Source organism: Bubalus kerabau, chromosome 1 (assembly GCF_029407905.1).
Source record: "Bubalus kerabau isolate K-KA32 ecotype Philippines breed swamp buffalo chromosome 1, PCC_UOA_SB_1v2, whole genome shotgun sequence".
In the NCBI taxonomy this organism is placed as follows: Eukaryota; Metazoa; Chordata; class Mammalia; order Artiodactyla; family Bovidae; genus Bubalus; species Bubalus kerabau.
This window is the reverse complement of record NC_073624.1, coordinates 116,406,795-116,425,801: the sequence shown is the minus strand read 5'-3', so window position 1 is coordinate 116,425,801 and position 19,007 is coordinate 116,406,795. Positions and strand designations below refer to the sequence as shown.

The 19,007-nt window shown below is 36.5% G+C and overlaps 1 protein-coding gene across 10 annotated transcripts in view; it reads right to left on the bottom strand.

The window, feature by feature from the left end:
- OSBPL8 (oxysterol binding protein like 8) overlaps positions 1-19,007 on the bottom strand; it is a 170,163-nt gene that overhangs the window by 36,938 nt on the left and 114,218 nt on the right. For all 10 annotated transcript variants that reach the window (XM_055587237.1, XM_055587258.1, XM_055587286.1 and 7 more), the window contains 3 exons: positions 9,860-9,930; positions 3,352-3,429; positions 1,479-1,580 (listed from right to left, as the gene is read on the bottom strand). In XM_055587237.1, coding sequence (XP_055443212.1) covers positions 1,479-1,580; positions 3,352-3,429; positions 9,860-9,930 — 251 coding nt within the window. The remainder of the gene's footprint in view (positions 1-1,478; positions 1,581-3,351; positions 3,430-9,859; positions 9,931-19,007) is intronic.

The following is a 19,007-nucleotide window of genomic DNA, read 5'->3' as shown; positions in this document are numbered from 1 at the left end:
GATAAGTTTAGTTTAAGAAATAAAGGTCTGTTTTTCTGCTTCACAAGATACTAAATGAATAGAGGCAAATAGGGTGTTTTAATCTAAAATTTTCAAAAAATGTACATTTTAAATTCACTAGATGTATATTTGTTAAGCTACTAATTAGCCAGCACTACAAATAAATGTGAAAACAGCATGGCTGCTACTTCTGCTGCTGCTGCTGCTAAGTCACTTCAGTCGTGTCCGACTCTGTGCGACCCCAGAGACGGCAGCCCACCAGGCTCCCCCGTCCCTGGGATTCTCCAGGCAAGAACACTGGAGTGGGCTGCCATTTACTTCTCCAATGCGTGAAAGTAAAAAGTGAAAGTGAAGTTGCTCAGTCGTGTCTGACTCTTTGCGACCCCATGGACTGCAGCCTATGAGGCTCCTCCATCCATGGGATTTGCCAGGCAAGAGTACTGGAGTGGAGTACTTGTCCGGCTACTACTTCTAAGGAACTTAAATTCTAGTGGGAGACTGCATCACATCAACAGTTTCAAAATAATCCTAATCTTCCTGGCCAGGTCAGGGGCCATTAAAATATAATTTCTTAGTACCAAGATCTGGAGCTTAAACACTTAGTAAGTAGAGCCAATATAAGTCCAAAGGTGTTTTCAGAATAACATGCAAGAAGACCTCAGTATTACTTCAACTATCAAGGAAATTATCACTAGACTCCCATTTTAGTAAGAGAACTTCCCTGACAGATCTCACAAAGATTTTAGTTTGAAGGCTGTACCTACCCTTGGGGAAAGAGAAAAGCTTTTCAGGGGTGGGGTGATTTTTAGGTGAAAGCCGGGTACTGAAACTTTCTGGGAGTCAGGGTCTTACAAAATCATTCTCAAAGTTAGCATTAGTCTAAAAAATTCCTACCAAATATCCTACAAATAACAGTGATACAGAGAATAGAGTGATTAGGATGATAGAAATGGAAAAAAAAAATAAGTAGGAATACCCAGAGGCTAAAAGAATAAGATATGGAAAAAAATAAGATATGGAAATAGCAATATGTATGTTTTTCAGAAAATTAAAGCTTTTCAAATGACAACTTTTACACTAACTTTGTCTCATATCTTCACCAAAATGCATATACACCAAATCTACAACTATACTAAATGAGAATTTGAACAGCAAACAGAACATTTCTTCACTTCACATTGATTGGACTATGTCCTGTCATATATATCACAAAGCTTTTTTTTTTTTCACAAAGCTTTTTAAAAGCACTGCTATCCATATTTGATGTTGCTGTCAAGAGAGCCAACATTAAGGTTCCTGCTCTCCATTAAGATTGGAACACAGACCTCCTGGGATACAATTAATGGCTTCTTCGTCAGTGAAAAAAATCATCCTAGAGTTGTTTTTGTCTCGCAAGCTTTTAGGCAGGTGCAGTCTGGGCTTTCCTATGCCAGTTGGTAAATATCCAGCAATTTGAATTCAAAACAATACAAACTGACCTTCAACCAATCAGCCATAACAATAACAGAAGGATCTGTGATTGTACTGAGTAACTCCTTTGTGGCTCTTTTCTTTTCTTCTCGGTAATTTTTCTTTTGTACCTATTTTATAGAAATAAGAGAAAAATAAAAAACTTCATTAGAAACAGGCAATTTCTTTTCAATTTTTTAACTTTATGGAATGTAAAAATTTTACACTGTAAAATAAAATTTTAAACCTCTTTTAGAATTCTAGCATCTTAGGACAGAAGAGCTTTTTTTTTTTTTAAAGAATTTTAACCCTTTTAAAGTTACACAATACATGAATATGAACTCATGGTAAAAATTTCAAACAACAAAAGCTAAAAACCATTTTTAATATACCCTCTCCTATTCTGATCCCCAGAATTGATCACTGTTAACCTTCAGGAAAATACTATAATGTTCAGGAAACACTATACACTCAGGTCTTTTCAAATACATAGCTTTTGTGTTTGCTTTTGCTTTTTCTAACACATAAAAAAAGGTTCTCCAATATTTCTTGGAGTATTTCAACTCTATTTCCATTCCTTGCCTACCTCATTCTTTTAACTGCTACAAAGATTCTTCCTATGAATAAAACAATAAGAGGTAACATTTACTGGACACCTTCTGTGTACCTGTCCCTACTGTTAGCACTTTACATGTATTACCACATTTAATACTTACAATAACCTTGGGGAGTAAGACTATAATTATCCTTATTCCCTAGATGAGAAAACTTGATACCCAGAGAGTAAACTGCTCAGTGTCACATCGCTAAGTAAGTAGTGGAAGCAGAATGCAAACAGAAGCAGACTGGCTCTAAAAGACACGTCTGAACCACCATGCTATACTGCCTCTGTAATTTTTCTTAATATACTCTCTTGGTAATCTACTCTGTTGTCAGTTTTTCATACCACAAACAATGCTATAACTACTTAGGATTGACAATCTTGCTCTCTTTCCTGACACTAATACATAAGATACAAATAATTAAGAAACCACAACAGTGAAATTAATACATTCAAATTATCAAAGTTTTACCCTTCCTAAGTCACTTCTGAGATAATCTGGGAAAGCAGCAGTGGAGCAGTCTTATTATTTATTACTTTGTGTTGCTTATGAATAGAAGATAACCTATCAGTGATTTTTCTTAAAGTAAAACACAAAATTTTCCTAGTTGCACTTAATGGTAAAGAGACTACATACACACAACAAAATTTTAATAATTATACAGTCAAAAAAATTTAGACTTTGGTCTTTATTAATGTGCATAAGTGAATTAACAGGTTTAATATATGATTATAAATGTAAATACATATGGGATCAGATATGGAAAAGAGGGGGGGGTGGCAAAACAGACTGTATGGGAATCAAGAATCAATCAGAAAGCATGTGCTCCTTAAGCTCCAGGGTCTGTGGCCATTCTGGAAGGCAAGTCCAGTATTACCTATTTCTTAAGGGAAGCTAGAAGCCTGGACCTGTAATTGCTGGCTCAAATTTTTAAAACATTGTGTAGGTCAAACAAAATGTATCTACCTGTGGACCAAATTCAGCCCATGACCTAGCAGCCAGGAAACTCTAAGATCAAAGGGCAGAGAGCTTCCCATCAGGAGTTCCATCGCACAGCAATGTGCTGGACTCAGGCACAACTGTGCAGACATCCAGTCCTCAGCCCCACCCACGGAGGGCAGAGCAGCGCTGGGACGCATCAGAAAGCCCTTTCAGCTGACTCCAGCGTGCCACGCAAACACAAACAGTAACAGTTTTTTTTTTTTCCTTTAGGAATACAAATACTTCTTTCTTTATTAGCCTACTTTCAAAAGCACAGGTAAAGCGTAACATTAGTTATAAAATAACTGTGGAAACTAACCTTGAGAGATTCCTTTTTTGTAAGCTTGCTTGAAGCTGAACTGTCTTTCTCTGAGCCATTATAAAGTTTAGATTCAGACTGAAACCATACAGACAGGAAGAAAAGAGAAATAATAATTAAAACTGTCACTTATTCTCCACATACACATGGCACATAAAACTGATATTCAAATTATGTTTGTGACCTTCTTCCCATTCATTACCGTGATTTTAGGCAAATATCAATTTTCAAATACTGATTTTTCTTATACAGTATTTGGGTTTGAAAACTAATCCACATTAAAGCCACAGAAACACAAAAATAAAAACTTGTCAATAAATCAGCATACAACGTAAGGTTAAACAAGATCATTTGAAATGCTCTGCATTCTGTTTTCGGAGAAGGCAATGGCACCCCACTCCAGTACTCTTGCCTGGAAAATCCCATGGATGGAGGAGCCTGGTGGGCTGTGGTCCATGGGGTCGCTAAGAGTCCGACACAACTGAGCGATTTCACTTTCACTTTTCACTTTCATGCATTGGAGAAGGAAATGGCAACCCACTCCAGTGTTCTTGCCTGGAGAATCCCAGGGACGGGGGAGCCTGGTGGGCTGCTGTCTATGGAGTTGCACAGAGTCGGACACGACTGATGTGACTTAGCAGCAGCAGCAGCATTCTGTTTTTCAGAATACTTCTAAAGAATATAGTTATTTTATACAAAATAATTCTCAGGACAAGCATATCCAAAGCAGTGTAATTTTTTAGACTGAAATATTCTAAAAACCAAAAAACTAGCAAATTGCTGCAAACACTGCCCTGTTACTACTCCTTCTCCAAAGGGAGTAGATACAAACATCTTCAGGAACTAGAACTGAAATACCCTCATTTGTATAGTGTTTAAAAAGCAATATTCCCAGCACTTCTTTCTAACTATCCAGTGCCTCGAAAAATAAATATTAACGCCTCAAACTTGTTTTCTGATTTTGCTTATACTTGATATTTCAGTTTGATCCTTGTAAGAATCTTGAAAAACAGGCATAACAAGTGGTTTTATCTCCATTTTACAAATCATGAAAGGGAGGCTCATGGACATTGATTTTCTATATAATCAATCAATAGCAGGGATCAGAACCTAGTGCTGTTAATCCAGTCCTCTTTCAAGGAGACTACTTTCTTCCACCAGAGTAGAAGAATATAAAACTAAAAGCTGCTTCTATAAATACTGGAACAATAAAATTGAACATAATCCTTCACTGTCGTATGAATTTCATTTTTATCTATTGTTAGACAAGGCAGAAGGTGCTTCAAGTTCACAGCATTACTCCTAGGGCCAAGAAAGTATATGGGACTTGATTTAAATGGCAGCTTTCAAGTGTTGAAATGGCCAGATCTGTATAATACCACTAGATGTGATCAAGGAGGAAGAACACTGGGAAATAAACTCCCTCACTCAATTTTAAGATCCATGAACACAGGCACCACGCTTATTCAACAACTGCAGCCAGAAAGCACCTGGGGTAATTTGGGCTTTGCAGGTGGCATGAGTGGTAAGAACCCACTTGCTAATGCAGGAGACTTAAGAGACCTGGGTTTGATCCCTGGGTCAGGAAGAACCCCTGGAGAAGGGCATGGCAACCCACTCCAGTATTCTTGTCTGGAGAATCCTATGGACAGAGGAGCCTGGCAGGCTATGGGCCATAAGGTCGTGACGAGTTGGACATAACTGAAGTAACTTAGGGGAGAAGGCAATGGCACCCCACTCCAGTACTCTTGCCTGGAAGTAACTTAGTAAAGCAAGGGCTCAATGAATACCTTGGGAATTATCAAAATGAAACTAGCACTTGCAGTTCATCTCTCTTAAAAATGCCTCTGCTATTTAGTACAAAATACTAACTATTACGCTGATGGTAAAATAAGTGGCTGAACTGGAAGGGAACTGCAAACTACACTCAATGTAGAAGGTGCGGATTAACCTAATTAAATTTTTGTTAAAGTTACTCTTTTGAGAACTGCACTTGAAACATCACACGGCTTACTTTCATGATGACAAGATATACTGTGGTATCAAAACCATTTCACAAAAGTCATCAAGCCAAATAGGTCTCTGTCCTCTCCTTGCTGCTGGAAACTCAAAGATGACACAGCTACTGTCAGAGGAATATAATGGTTTCTATTTCCCACAGCTTAATAGGAAAATGTATATTATAATGTACTTTTTAGATATTATTAAGTAAAGAATTTCCATAGTGTTAACTTAAAAGTTAGTGAAAATGAACAGTTTGACTCTTTACCAAGTACTGTAATAAATACTTTATGTGTTCTGCCTCTTTTAATCCTCAAAGCCACCTTACGAGACTCCAGTACTCTTGCCTGGAAAATCCCATGGACGGAGGAGCCTGGTGGGCTGCAGTCCATGGGGTCGCTAAGAGTCCGGCACGACTGAGCGACTTCACTTTCACTTTTCCCTTTCCTGCACTGGAGAAGGAAATGGCAACCCACTCCAGTGTTCTTGCCTGGAGAATCCCAGGGACAGGGGAGCCTGGTGGGCTGCCATCTATGGGGTCGCACAGAGTCGGACACGACTGAAGCGACTTAGCAGTAAGTATGAGACAGTAGTTGTTTCTTCTTCTGCTGATCAGGAAACTAAGACTAACAGATTAAATAACTTTCCAAAGTCACAGAGCCATAAATAGATGATCTGGGATTTGGACTCTGGTGTGCCTAATTCTCAGTCTCATGCTCTTAGCCCTCTCACATTTATTGCTCATCTTTTTACAACTATTCATATAGAATCTCAGACTCAAATTTAAGACTTGTCTTTATGAATAACAGGAAATCTATTTCCCTAGACATGACAAGACTGGCTTGGAGGTTCCTAAATGATTCTGGCATCTAAGGGACCAGTAGGCCAAATGGCTATACCAAGAGCTTGCTAAATTACAGCACACATACTTCAAAAAATCCTGCCGTACAGTGTAGCTAGTTTGGGGGAAAGAAAAGAAATCCAGTGACCAAGTTCTATATTCTTTTCAACGTAATACTAAGTCTCATGAATCAACAAGTTACCTTTTAAATATCAAGAATCATAAACTGTTTTTATTGGAAATATTTTATTAAACTAAGTTTCCTTCTTTGATAACCTTACTGACCACTGTCTTAATGATGACACCTTATGGGCTGTGTCACTATGGGAAGATATTCTCTTCCAGTCTTAATTGCCTTATTTATAAAATAAGGATATTCCTACTAACTCATAGCGTTGCTTTGGGTAATGAGGCAGTGTGCACGTGTTTAACACAGTACTTGATATGTATTGTGTTTCAGATTTGTGACTATCTCCTAGACTGCAAGTGTTGACAAAAATATAATCTTCAGATAAATGGAACATTAACAGAACTAGAATACTTTCGACTTGCTTTGAAAACTAAAATACTGTAGACATAAGAATAACAGCAATAATGATGTTACTATGATTCTATCAGATATTTTGATTTGGAAAGGTTTTTTTTTTTAAATGTCCAAGTAAACATATTTTTTACAGCAAGTGATAGATGACTTAGCAAACCTACAGGCAAGGAGACTGATGACTGGAGAATCAAGTCAAGAGATCTCAGCTCAGAAACTCCTTATCCTTGTAACAGGATTCCTTTTATCCCACTAGAAATATTATTCATGCTGGCAATTCCTTTCATTGAGATAGACAATTAAAATTTTATTTAAAAATGCTAAAAGGAAGAAGAGATGATCTGATTAACTGCCTTCTTTAATTCCTTCATTTACAGGATGCATAAGAAACAGGAACTGCTTTTATTTCTAAAATGGTGGGGGCTGAGTTAAAGAAGGGTTGTGCCTATTGGTCTCAATTATTTTTAAGAAATAACACTTAAGTGCAAAATCAATGACCTAAATGACAGTGTTGACGGTTTTTGCATCAAATTCATAAAAGTATAAGGTTAAAATTATTTAATGGCTTCAGTTATACAGATCAATCACAGAAGGAATAACAAGATTTTGTTTTCCAAAGTTACTTAGGTAAGAACAAAATCTTCATAATTCCATGAGAATAAGGCTTGATATAAATGCATACATTTTAGGATTCTTCCGAAAAGTAATACAGTAGAATTATATGTTAAACTATTCAAGGACAAGCTAGCGACTGTATCTCTTAAGCTAACAGAATAAACTGAGATTAAGAGTCAATAAGATTCAGCTCTTGGAAAACAGAACGAGTACAATTTTACTTACACTAAATAGTTACCACACCAAGAAGCCCATTCATTCACTGTAGTTCTTTATTCAAAGGAAGAAAAATGAGTTCTCAAACACCTATTATTAACCAGGTACTCTGTCAGGCACTTACAGTATCACAATCTGTGAGTTAGATTTTATCTCCTTTGTACAGAGAAGAAAACTGAAGTCACTGTGAATTCTAGCTCTAACACTTTGACCCTTGGAGAGCTATCTAACTTCTCTGAGCTTCATTTATAAAATGGGGCCAGTAATACCTGTCTTCTAGTATTGTTAAGAGAGTTAAAATGACACTTAGCAAGCTCTTAATACAAACTAGCTATTAACATCATTGTAATTAACATCTAAGAAGTCATAGGCAATGTATGAGAATCAAGATTCAAACTCACTTTTTTAAAGTAGCGAGTGCTTGATGTCCAGTAGAACTTTCTGAATAACAGCAATATTCTATATCTGAGTGGTTAAATATGGTAGCCACTAGCCACATATGGCTAGTGAGTTATTGAGATGTGGCTTGTGCAACTGAGGAACCAAATTTCTAATTTTACTTAAAGTTCATATACAATTCGGTGCTATCACACTCGAGGTGCAGTCTAGTTTCCTTGCTTTTCATTAATCCGCACTGCTTCCCTTTCCAGGCTCCCTCTCCTCCCGCCCCCTCCTGCCCTCCCCCACTCTCCTGTTTAGCGACTAGGAGGCTGTGGCAGGCAGGGCTGGAGTTTCGGCTTCTGAGTAGGAATACCAATTAAACGTACATTCACCAATGCTCGTATTAACTGCTTGAAAATAGGTTTTTAAAATTCCATAAATCTCACTGCGTTTGAACCATGGCAGAACCAAGACAAGCTACCTCCTTGTTAGGTCAAAGTGAAAGTGAAGTCACTCAGTCGTGTCCGACTCTTTGCCACCCTGTGGACTGTGCAGCCCACCAGGCTCCTCCGTCCATGGGAGTCTCCAGGCAAGAATACTGGAGTGGGTTGCCACTTCCTTCTCCAGGGGAATCTTCCCGACCCAGGGATCGAACCCAGGTCTCCCGCATTGCAGGCAGACGCTTTAACCTCTGAGCCACCAGGGAAGCCTTGTTAATTATGCATTTTATATAAAATGATTAAGGCATTTCTCATGTGTTTCTCTTTGTATTTTATACATCAAAGTATGACACTAAACTCTCACCTTATATACTTTTACCCATATTAAATAGAGGATGGACTTTTATGTAATGAAAAGTTAAGTGCGAATAAAATTTGTATAAAACATCATGGAATCCTCTGACTCAACCACTCTCAAGAATAGAACAAAAAATGTCCAGTTTTACAAGCAAAGCCTATTCTAAGAACAGCAGAGAATTCACTAGCTTAAGAAACAGATTTTCTTACAGTCATTGAAGTTTGATTCCATAAACAAAAAAGCTTCTTCTGCTATTAAACCTGACCAGAAATAAATCAAAAGTCAAATCCATTGACAAATTATAGAAAATCTAGTGAATTACAAACCCAGAGGAAAGCCTATGCATCATCCAGTACTTCTCAAATTTGAATAGTACTCTTAGAGAAAAAAAAATCTCAACAGACCTAAGTATATATGTGTTAGTCACTCAGTCATGTCCGACTCTTTGTGACCCCATGGACTGTACAGCCTGCCAGGCTCTTCTGTCCATGGGATTTTCCAGGCAAGGATACTGGAGTGAATTGCCATTTCCTTCTCCAGGGGATCTTCCCAACCCAGGGATCGAACCTGGGTCTCCTGCATTGCAGTCAGATGCTTTACCATTTGAGCTACTAGGGAAGCTCAAGAATATATACAAGTACCCAATTTGAAAACTACTAATTTAGGGAACTCTGTCTTATTCTAAGAAACTGTCTTTCAGCTGCATGCTGCTATTGTAAAAGATATTTGGTCTTTAACTGTTAAAATGTACATGTTGTTGATAGTCATTTGAATGAACCCAAAACACTTAAAACTTTTAAAAAAAAAAAAAAAGAACCCTGACTGTTTCTCCAGACGGAAGCCTCAGACTTAAGTCTGAGATGTGTGCTGCGGCAGACATACCAGAACAGTATCACTCAGGAGAGAAGCCTGGTTACCAATCAGCTATATTTCCGAATAACCAACGCGCCTAAACCAGCCCCATGGGAATGTTCCTTTTCTCATAAATACTACCTAGTTTAGATATACCAACATAAACACATCCCATAAAAATCTGATAAGATTTTGGTGTTAGTTCACTCATCTTTAATATTAGAAAAATATTATGATCAAATACTTGAGGACAATATGCTTACCTTGCTCTTTGACATAGAAAGTGAAGATTCATCCTTATTTTGAGAAATGTCTTCCTTTCCTCTTTCAAAACCTTTAAAAATATAGTCATTATTTCAGTATTACCACATTTGAACATATACAGGCAATAAAAAGCAAATACACATAAGTTATTCAGTTTCAAATATACATTATACAATATTTGATGTATATCAGTGCAAGAAACCTAGATTCAACATACAGTTTTAAACTATTATAGTTTAAAGACTACTAAGGGGTCATCTGTAGTAATTCTTTAGAATAAATCAAGGCTTACAGAGGCACTGGTGTCTTTCCCTGAACCCATCAACTTAAGATAAATACCTCTTTTCTCTGCTTATTCACTTGGAATGAATTCAGTGCTGACAGAATGTTTATTTCAGTTAGTTGTTTTCTAACAAAGAACCAACCCAACATACTTTTCATGCCCCTTGTCAAACTGGAAAACAACTCCAGAACTGGTGATAAAAGAAGACTAGGGAAATGAATCTGAATTGAAGGACAGACTTTAAAAAAAAATCTAATAATGTGCTTACTGTGAGAATTAAATGAGGATGCCTAGAAAGCAATTAGCATAGCATTTGCACACAGTATATATTCAATTAACATTGATCTTTAATATTATTATTGGCACTGACTGCTGTTATATAAATTCTAAAAGGATAAATATAAAATATGAGTGCATTGGGATATATGCACACATCTTCCCAATCATGTAACATTAATGCAGCACTATGTATACGTGTTAGTCACTCAGTGGTGTCCAGCTCGTTGAGAGCCCATGGACTATAGCCTGCCAGGCTCCTCATGGAATTCTCCAGGCAAGAATACTGGAGTGGGCTGCCATTCCCTTCTCCAGGGGACCTTCCGGACCCAGGTATCGAACCCAGATCTCTTGCATCGCAGGCAGATTCCTTACCATCCTAGCCACTAGGGAAGCCAATATAGCACTATGCCAAAAGCAGTTAGCGAGTTAGTGTTGTACGGGTATAATGAGAGAAACGCTGATGCTGAGACTCGTGTGGCCGCCCTAAGTGGAGCGTGCCCATTCTAATGAAGCTCTTTCTACTTTTGTGGACAAGTAGCGTTAACCGTTCTCTACAACCATTTGTCCTGAGTCCAATAAAGCCTATATAAAAATGTACAAATAATCATTCATAGAGCAGTGCTTAAAAAGTTACCAGCAGTATCAGTGCCTGAAGCATTTAAAAATCACTTCTAACATATCAGTGAGACCATTTATTTGATTTATATTAGCTAAAACAAATCCATTCTATTTTCTTAATTCAATGATTTTGCCAAATTTTTTTTTTGATAATATGAAAAAGAAATCTTTTTGTTTCCTTTTCCATCTTTGGTATGGAGCAAGATCAGGCAATTTTAAAATTGAGGAAGGGAAAAAAAATCTTATTAAATCTAACATGGAATTTTAAATGAAACTTACAAGAATTTGAAACTTTAGTGTAAAGCAAATCAAAGTTACATAATTCAGCTTAAAAATTCTAAAAATATTTATTCAGAGTAATAAACATAGGCAATTCTTAATATTAATGAATTAATATTAATTATTTCAGATCTAAATATATATATAAAAGAACAAAGATTTTCTAAAAATATAATTATGAATGGACAAAAGCTGATGTCTTCCTTTATTTTCATAAGAACAAGACTATTCAATTTCTCCAGTGTGGTTTTGGCTTCAGATAAATGTATATCAATGCATTTATTAGACTAATAAAATGGCTACTTCACTGTATCTATATTCACATATTATTTTAACAACAGAACAGGAAATCAAAACAAAGTTATAAATCTGAATAGACTTTTTTTTGAACATGCAAATATGTCTTGCAGAAAGTTTCAAATATTGGAAAAGGACACACAAAAACAAGACTAAATAAAAATCCCCCAAAATACAAAAAGAATAGGTCACTCATAAATCTAGGTTATGTCAGACCAATAAATGAATACCATTTTAAAAGATTTTCTATACCTCAAACTTGCAAATCATTATTTTAAAAGGTGGCCCTGATGACTTCCATATTATTTAAAATTATAGCAGATAAAAGAAAAAAGGCTAAGTCTGATCAAATACTCTGAGTTTCAGCTAAGTGCAAATAAGCAGATGATTACCATAAAATGCAATGACCATATGCGTGCATATATGCTAAGTCGCTTCAGTTGTGTCCTACTCTTTGCAACCCTATGGACTATAGTCCAAAATGTACAAAAGCCTTAAGAAAGAAGGTACTGTCATATTGTACACTATGCTTTCAAGGATAATTCCAAGGTAAGCAAAGCAAAACGTACCCTATGAAGGACTTTTTAGACTGGATAAACATAGCTCCCTAAAAATGAGCAAAATAATCTTTATCTTAAAATGTCAGTCATGAAAGTAGTGTATTTATTAGAAGCCAAAAAGGGCTCAGCCAAAATATTTCTTAGAGTTTTATCTATTTTCCATGTGTGGGGATCTAAAATTACTTTAAAATCACTCCTTAATTTTTTTATTGTAACATTTATAAATAAAATCCTGAAGCCTACAATACATTATTGACCGTTATCAATAAAATGCATGGGTTTCCCCCCTGGCTCAGCAGTAAAGAATCCACCTGCAATGCAGGAGACGTAAGAGATCCAGATTCGATCCCTGGGTCAGGAAGATCCCCTGGAGGAAGGCATGTCAATCCACTCCAGCATTCTTGCCTGGAGAATCCCACGGATAGAGGGGGCTGGTGGGCTAGATTCCACAGGGTCACAAAGAGTCAGACATGACTGAAGCGACTGAGCATAGCACACAGCACACGATACATTACTGACCATTATCAGTAAAATGCAGAACAGTTTCAGTTCATGACTTTTACCAAGTTTGCTCATTAGTGATATCAGGCAGTAAATTCTCTTCCTACTATCCTCCTCACTGCTACTGCAAGATAGAAACCTACACCCCCACCCAAATGGCTAAGATTAAAAGGACTAGGAGCATCCAAATACAGGTAAGACTATGGCACAACTGGAACTCTATTCACTACTGATGGGAATGGCATAATCACTTTGGAAAGCTATTTTACAATATCTGCTAAAGTTGAAAGTACTCATATTCTGCTGCTGCTGCTAAGTTGCTTCAGTCGTATCCAACTCTGTGCGACCCCATAGATGGCAGCCCACTAGGCTCCCCCATCCCCGGGATTCTCCAGGCAAGAATTCTGGAGTGGGTTGCCATTTCCTCCTCCAATGCATGAAAGTGAAAAGTGAAAGTGAAGTCGCTCAGTCGTGTCCGACTTGTATCGACCCCATGGACTGCAGCCCACCAGGCTCCTCCGTCCATTGGATTTTCCAGGCAAGAGTACTGGAGTGGGGTGCCATTGCCTTCTCCGACTCATATTCTAAAACAGAGCAATTCTGATCCTAGATGTACTAAACAGAGATGTGTGCATTACACGGTCATTAAAAGACAGGTACAAAATGTTCACAACAGTTCTATTCATAATAGCAAAATCTGGAGCCAACTCAAACGACTATTAATAGTAGAATAAATGAATACCTTATGCTATAGTCACACAATGGAAAGATAAACATCAATGAAAAACAGCCAATCACCACTACCCAAAACAACAAACAGAACACTGAGTGAAAAAAGCCACCTCTCGCCACCAAAAAAAAAAAGCACATACCATATAATTCCATTTATATAAAGGTCAGGAGCTAGCAGGAGAAGGAAATGGCAACCCACTCCAGTACTCTTACCTGGAAAATACCACGGGCAGAGGGGCCTGACAGGGTACAGTCCATGGGGTCACAGGAGTCGGACACGCCTCAGCAGGATAAACAACTAGCAAACCTAACCTATGGTGGTAGAGATTGAACAGGGGTTGATTTTTGCTGTAGGAGGGAACTGACCGGGGGCTGGGGCCTGAGAAGGTTTTCTGGGGACCTGGGGGGGGTTACACCTGTGGCTGTGTGCTGTGCTGTGCTTGGTTGCTCAGTCACATCCAACTCTTTGTGACCCCACGAATTGTAGCCCGCCAGATTCCTCTGGAGATTCTCCAGGCAAGAATACGGGAGTAGATACATAACTAAAAATTCAAAAAGTTGTGCAATGAACTATGTGTAGGTTATGCCTTAATAATTTTTTAAAAATTCATATGTGCTGTACTAGGTTGCTTTGATCATGTCTGATTCTTTGTAGCCCGATGAACTGTAGCCCAGCCCACCAGGCTCCTCTGTCCATGGGATTCTCCAGGAAAGAACACCGGAGTGGGTTGCCATTTCCTCCTCCAGGGGATCTTCCTGATGCAGGGATTGAACCAGTGTCTCTTGTGTCTCCTGCAGATGAGTTTTTTACTCCTGGCACCACACTCTTTCCTTAATCTTCTAATTTATTAGACCGCTCTTGCTATGGCATCCTTTCTTAGTCTATATCCCTTTAACACATCCTGCTCTGGGCTGATTCTGATTCATCCATCAACCATGATAATTAAGAAGATAATTAACATAATATTAATGAAAACAATAAAGCAACCAATATCCATTTGTAGGAACACTTGCAATTTTAAGATACTATGATAATTTACTCCTAATCTTTAAAATCCAGCCCCCCTCAAATATCAGGTATATTCTATATAACTGAAAAAACTGAGGCTTACAGAAATTAAGTAATGTGACAAATGTCAATAGGTGACAGTATCAGCGCTAATTTAAACTCAGGTCTAACTTTAAAATTCATGGTGTTCTAGAATGTCAGAGTGCTTCTCTAGATTCAAGGCCAGCGTCTTCTGGGAGGCCGTGTTTAGACTGCATGAACACAGCTAGCTGTCTCCTCTGAGACACAGCACTTGGTACACTTGTACTACTCTATTTATCACAAAAATTTCAATTGCCTGTTCTCATGTTCACGTCCCATACTTGACTGGGAGTTCCTGAAAAGAAGGGTCTCACTTCTTATTCACCCATTCAAATTTTGATAAACTGATCCAAAGATGAATAAAAATGGACTCTACTTTTACATGCAGTGGCTTTTTAAAATATGTGAAAAACGCATACTTCAGAAACATACATAAAACATGAAAACAATTTAATGTACACAAAACTATCCGCATAACCACCACCCAGATCAAGAATTACAGAACTGCCACCACCCTGTGAGAACCACCCCCACGCCGCTCCATGCCATTCTTGACCCTATCTACTCTTCTTTCCCTCAGAAATAACTACTTTCACTTTTACGATTATGTACCAGCATGCCACAACTGGTATTTCATGCATTTTCACTGCTGATTAGAATCCCATTGCACAACTATATCACTATTTATCCATCTGCTTGTGTTGTTTCTAGTTTGTTCCTCTTACAAATATAGGTGATACAAATATTGTTGGCAATGCATCCCAGTATATCCATGAGTATCTCTAAGGGTTCCAGAAGCAGAACTCCTGGGCCTGAGTGTACGTGTGTCTTTAAGAACACCAAATTGTTTACCATCTGTTTATTTTCCCCCAACACTGTATGATAGTTCTCCTTTTCCCACATCCATGGTAACATCAATATTGACAAATTTTTTAATATTTTTGCCAATCTGTTGGGTGTGTCAATGGTAAATGAGTGAGGCTTTAGTTAGTGTGTTCCTGATCACTAATGATACTGAGTACTATCTCATATATTACCATTTTAATTTTCTCTTTGTGAAGAAACTCTTCAGTACATTAAAAAAAAAAACAAAAACTCTGTACTTTTTCTTGATTTATATAGGAATTCATAATGTTTTCCAAATATTGGTTCTTTGCCAGTTAAATTTATTACAAATATCTCCCCACTCTATGGCTTGTCTTTTAATTCTCTGCATGGTCTCTTTAGATGAATGTTTCTTAATTTGAACACTGCCAAATGTAGCAACCTCATTCTTTTAACAGTTAATGCTTTGGGGTCTTAAGAAAGTCTTCCCTAAATCTGTGGGAAAATAGCATGAAGATATTTTCCAGTAATACAGTAGTAAAACTTTTTCCTACTAATTCAATGGAATGTGATTCCTGAATAAATTAGTACACTGTCCCTAACTTCTTATTAACAGACAAAAAATGCTATCATCACTGATAAGATATAACTTTTTATATACCTTATTAAAAATTGGTTCAATAACATTTAGATATAATAAAGCAAGTTTTATACTGCTTCAGCCTTGTTAAAATCAGATTACATACACAGTATCTAAAAATGTAGATTCAGTAAATATAGAATTACTGCATTAACTAAATTGAACACAGCCAAGAATTAAGAAATTGTACAAGAAAAAAAATTCAGAGAAGTCAAAATATACTAAAAAGATCTAACTATATACTAAAGCTTCTACAGAGTGTCTGTAAATTTCTTTGTTCAAAGTTTATTTCAATTTCTAGGTACATGGACAAAGGGTACCATTCTATTTTATAACTCTATCATACAGAAAAAGGTCATACCAATTTGTTCCTTAAGGTAGAAGTGACCAAAAAAAAAAAAAAAAAGGGGCGGGTGGATTTTCCTAAGGAAAATGAAAACAAAAAAGGGTTGTGGTCAAACCAGTAAAACAAAGCTATCTTTAAATATCACTAATGTATAACCTCTCTTTCTCTAATGATGTCAGATAAAAACAATAAAATGTCCCAGAAAAAATTATATTTTTTACTTTTAACTTAAAAAAGCCACTTCTTTGAAGTACCTAATTCTATCCAACTATTCTACCTAGCTGATAAAATATATTAGAAAGCACTTTTTTTTATCATGGCTGGTTTTAATATTATTGTTAGTTGTATTAAGAGGACTATGGAAGCATCCTTATGAATATGACCTTATCTATTTCAAGAATTAGAAAACAAAGCCAAACATCTACTTTTCCACTAAAAGAAATCTATCTGGATGACCTCCAATATTCTCTTTGACAAGAGAAACTCACAACTCTGTCTTAAATTAAATGAAGTAAAAACCAAACTTCTAAAACGTTAAGTTTTCTATTGTTAAGTAAGGTTACCTGATTATTCTCTACATTAAGTAGACTCATAGCATGAAGGTCAGCAAACATGTGCCAGCAAGCTTGCTGGCTTAAAAAAAGAAAAACAAGGAGCCAAATCCAGAAATGGGGCTAAGTCACATTGAAAAAGCAAGTAAGTATTCAACCACATAAAAAACTTGTTTGTTGTATTTTGAGTCACCTCTGAACAAAGACAAATAGTAAAATTCACACCACCGTGAGAACGTTAAGAAAGAAACATGATAGTAACCACACTACACTAAGAAGACTAAATACGGATTATGGATGCTGTTTAAAGCTTATGTTACTTAGGCAACACTTCAGGACTATGGTTTCCAATACTTTTCAAAACATTGTTAGAAAAGAAAATGAAGTCAGTGAATTTATAATTATTTAATTGTCCAAGTAACGTTGTATCTCAAGAGACTGTATGTCCTACCTATCAGCATGACTATTCACAAAAAGCTAAGAAGAAAGGCTAGAGTGAAAATGAAAATATAATTCAAATTTCACAAAATGAGTGTCTGAAAATACATAAACAAGTAAAACAAGCACCAGTTCAGTCAATATTTGTCATGAGGATTAAAAGAACATTTTTATTTTAAAAGAAAAATATAACTTTAAAAGAGTAGATATGATTATGTAGCAGTTTAATATTCTGACAAGAAAACAAAGATTGCTTATATCTTAACATCTACATCCAAATATTTTCTACAATAAATCTTTTTCAAACAATAAAAGATCAGTTAACAGCTACATCTCATTGACCAATTGTTTAACGTCTAAGTCATAGGTGTCAAATGTCTAATTTCATTTAATAAATTTTGCCCTAAAAATAACATTTTCTAAGCAAAAACTGATCATACATAAACACATTTAACAACATGAAGTAAGGCATTTCAAAAATTAAATTACACAGATAACTTCATGTTAGTCAGGACTTAATCTATTAAAGCATAAACTAAACGTCAATTTTCACAGTTACTATTTTGCTTGAGAATAGTCAAACAAATATTAATATTAAATATGTGGGTTTCATTTGCAGAAACCTCAGAACAATTGGTTTATTTATAGAATTTTATCTCAAATCTACAAAGGGCTTTATTTTTATCAAAGGGTTATAATATTAATTTCAATAATTAAAGTAAAAACTCATGCTATAAGCACTCAAGATTCATACTTCACTGAATCATTAGCTTTCAAGTTCAAGCATAAAGAGACTGTAAAAGAAAATATGGAAAGCCAAGCCATATAGTAGCAGTTACTAAAATCTAACCTTTCACTATAGAATTGTTTTGTTTAAAAGAAAGCAGCTTTAAGACATTAAGATGTCCAGTTTATTTTAATGAAAAGTCTATAAGAAATTAAGGAAAGAATGCAAGATTAAACAAACCAACCTGGCAAAGAAGGAGAAAGTTCATTGTATCCTCCAAATGAAGCGTTCCGGACAAGCTTTCGGCCATCAATTCATGGAGGAAATAAAACAGGCGAAACCACAGTACAGGAAGAAAACCTACGTTGTTGTGAGCTGTCTTCTTTCATGGCTTAAAAGGCCTATGTAATGTATACCCTCACCCAGAAGGCTAATTAGACCAGTATGGCAGTAACAGGCTTTTCTTCACATCCAAATACAGCGAACCCACCAGCACAAACAAAGGACACACACATTTAACAGCAAAGGAGAAGGACCAGAGACCGTCAAATCAGCAATAAACAGATAGAGAAAGAGGCTGACAGAAAAGGCATTAAGCCATGCTGCTGGGTGTTTTAAAAGAAATGAGCTGAAAAATGAGGAAGGCTATTCCACTGTTTTACCTTTTTATCAAACAAGTAATGCCCTGCACCGAATTACTGCCTTAGTAAAACAAAAGCAAGATCAATACTTAGAGATTCAGATGAAATAATAAACTCAGTTTCTGTCTTCTCAAAATAACGCAATCCTCTTCTCATACTCATTATGCTTTTATAGTATCTGCCACACTTCCCACGTCTTCCGATGCTTTCCAGTTTTTGCTTACTTTAAAAATGGATATAACACTTGTTTATCTTTCCTGAAGCTTCTAGATTTATATCTAATCTACTGCTTGCTTTAGCTATGATTAAGAATTCATAAGGGAAGATATTCTTTCAAGTA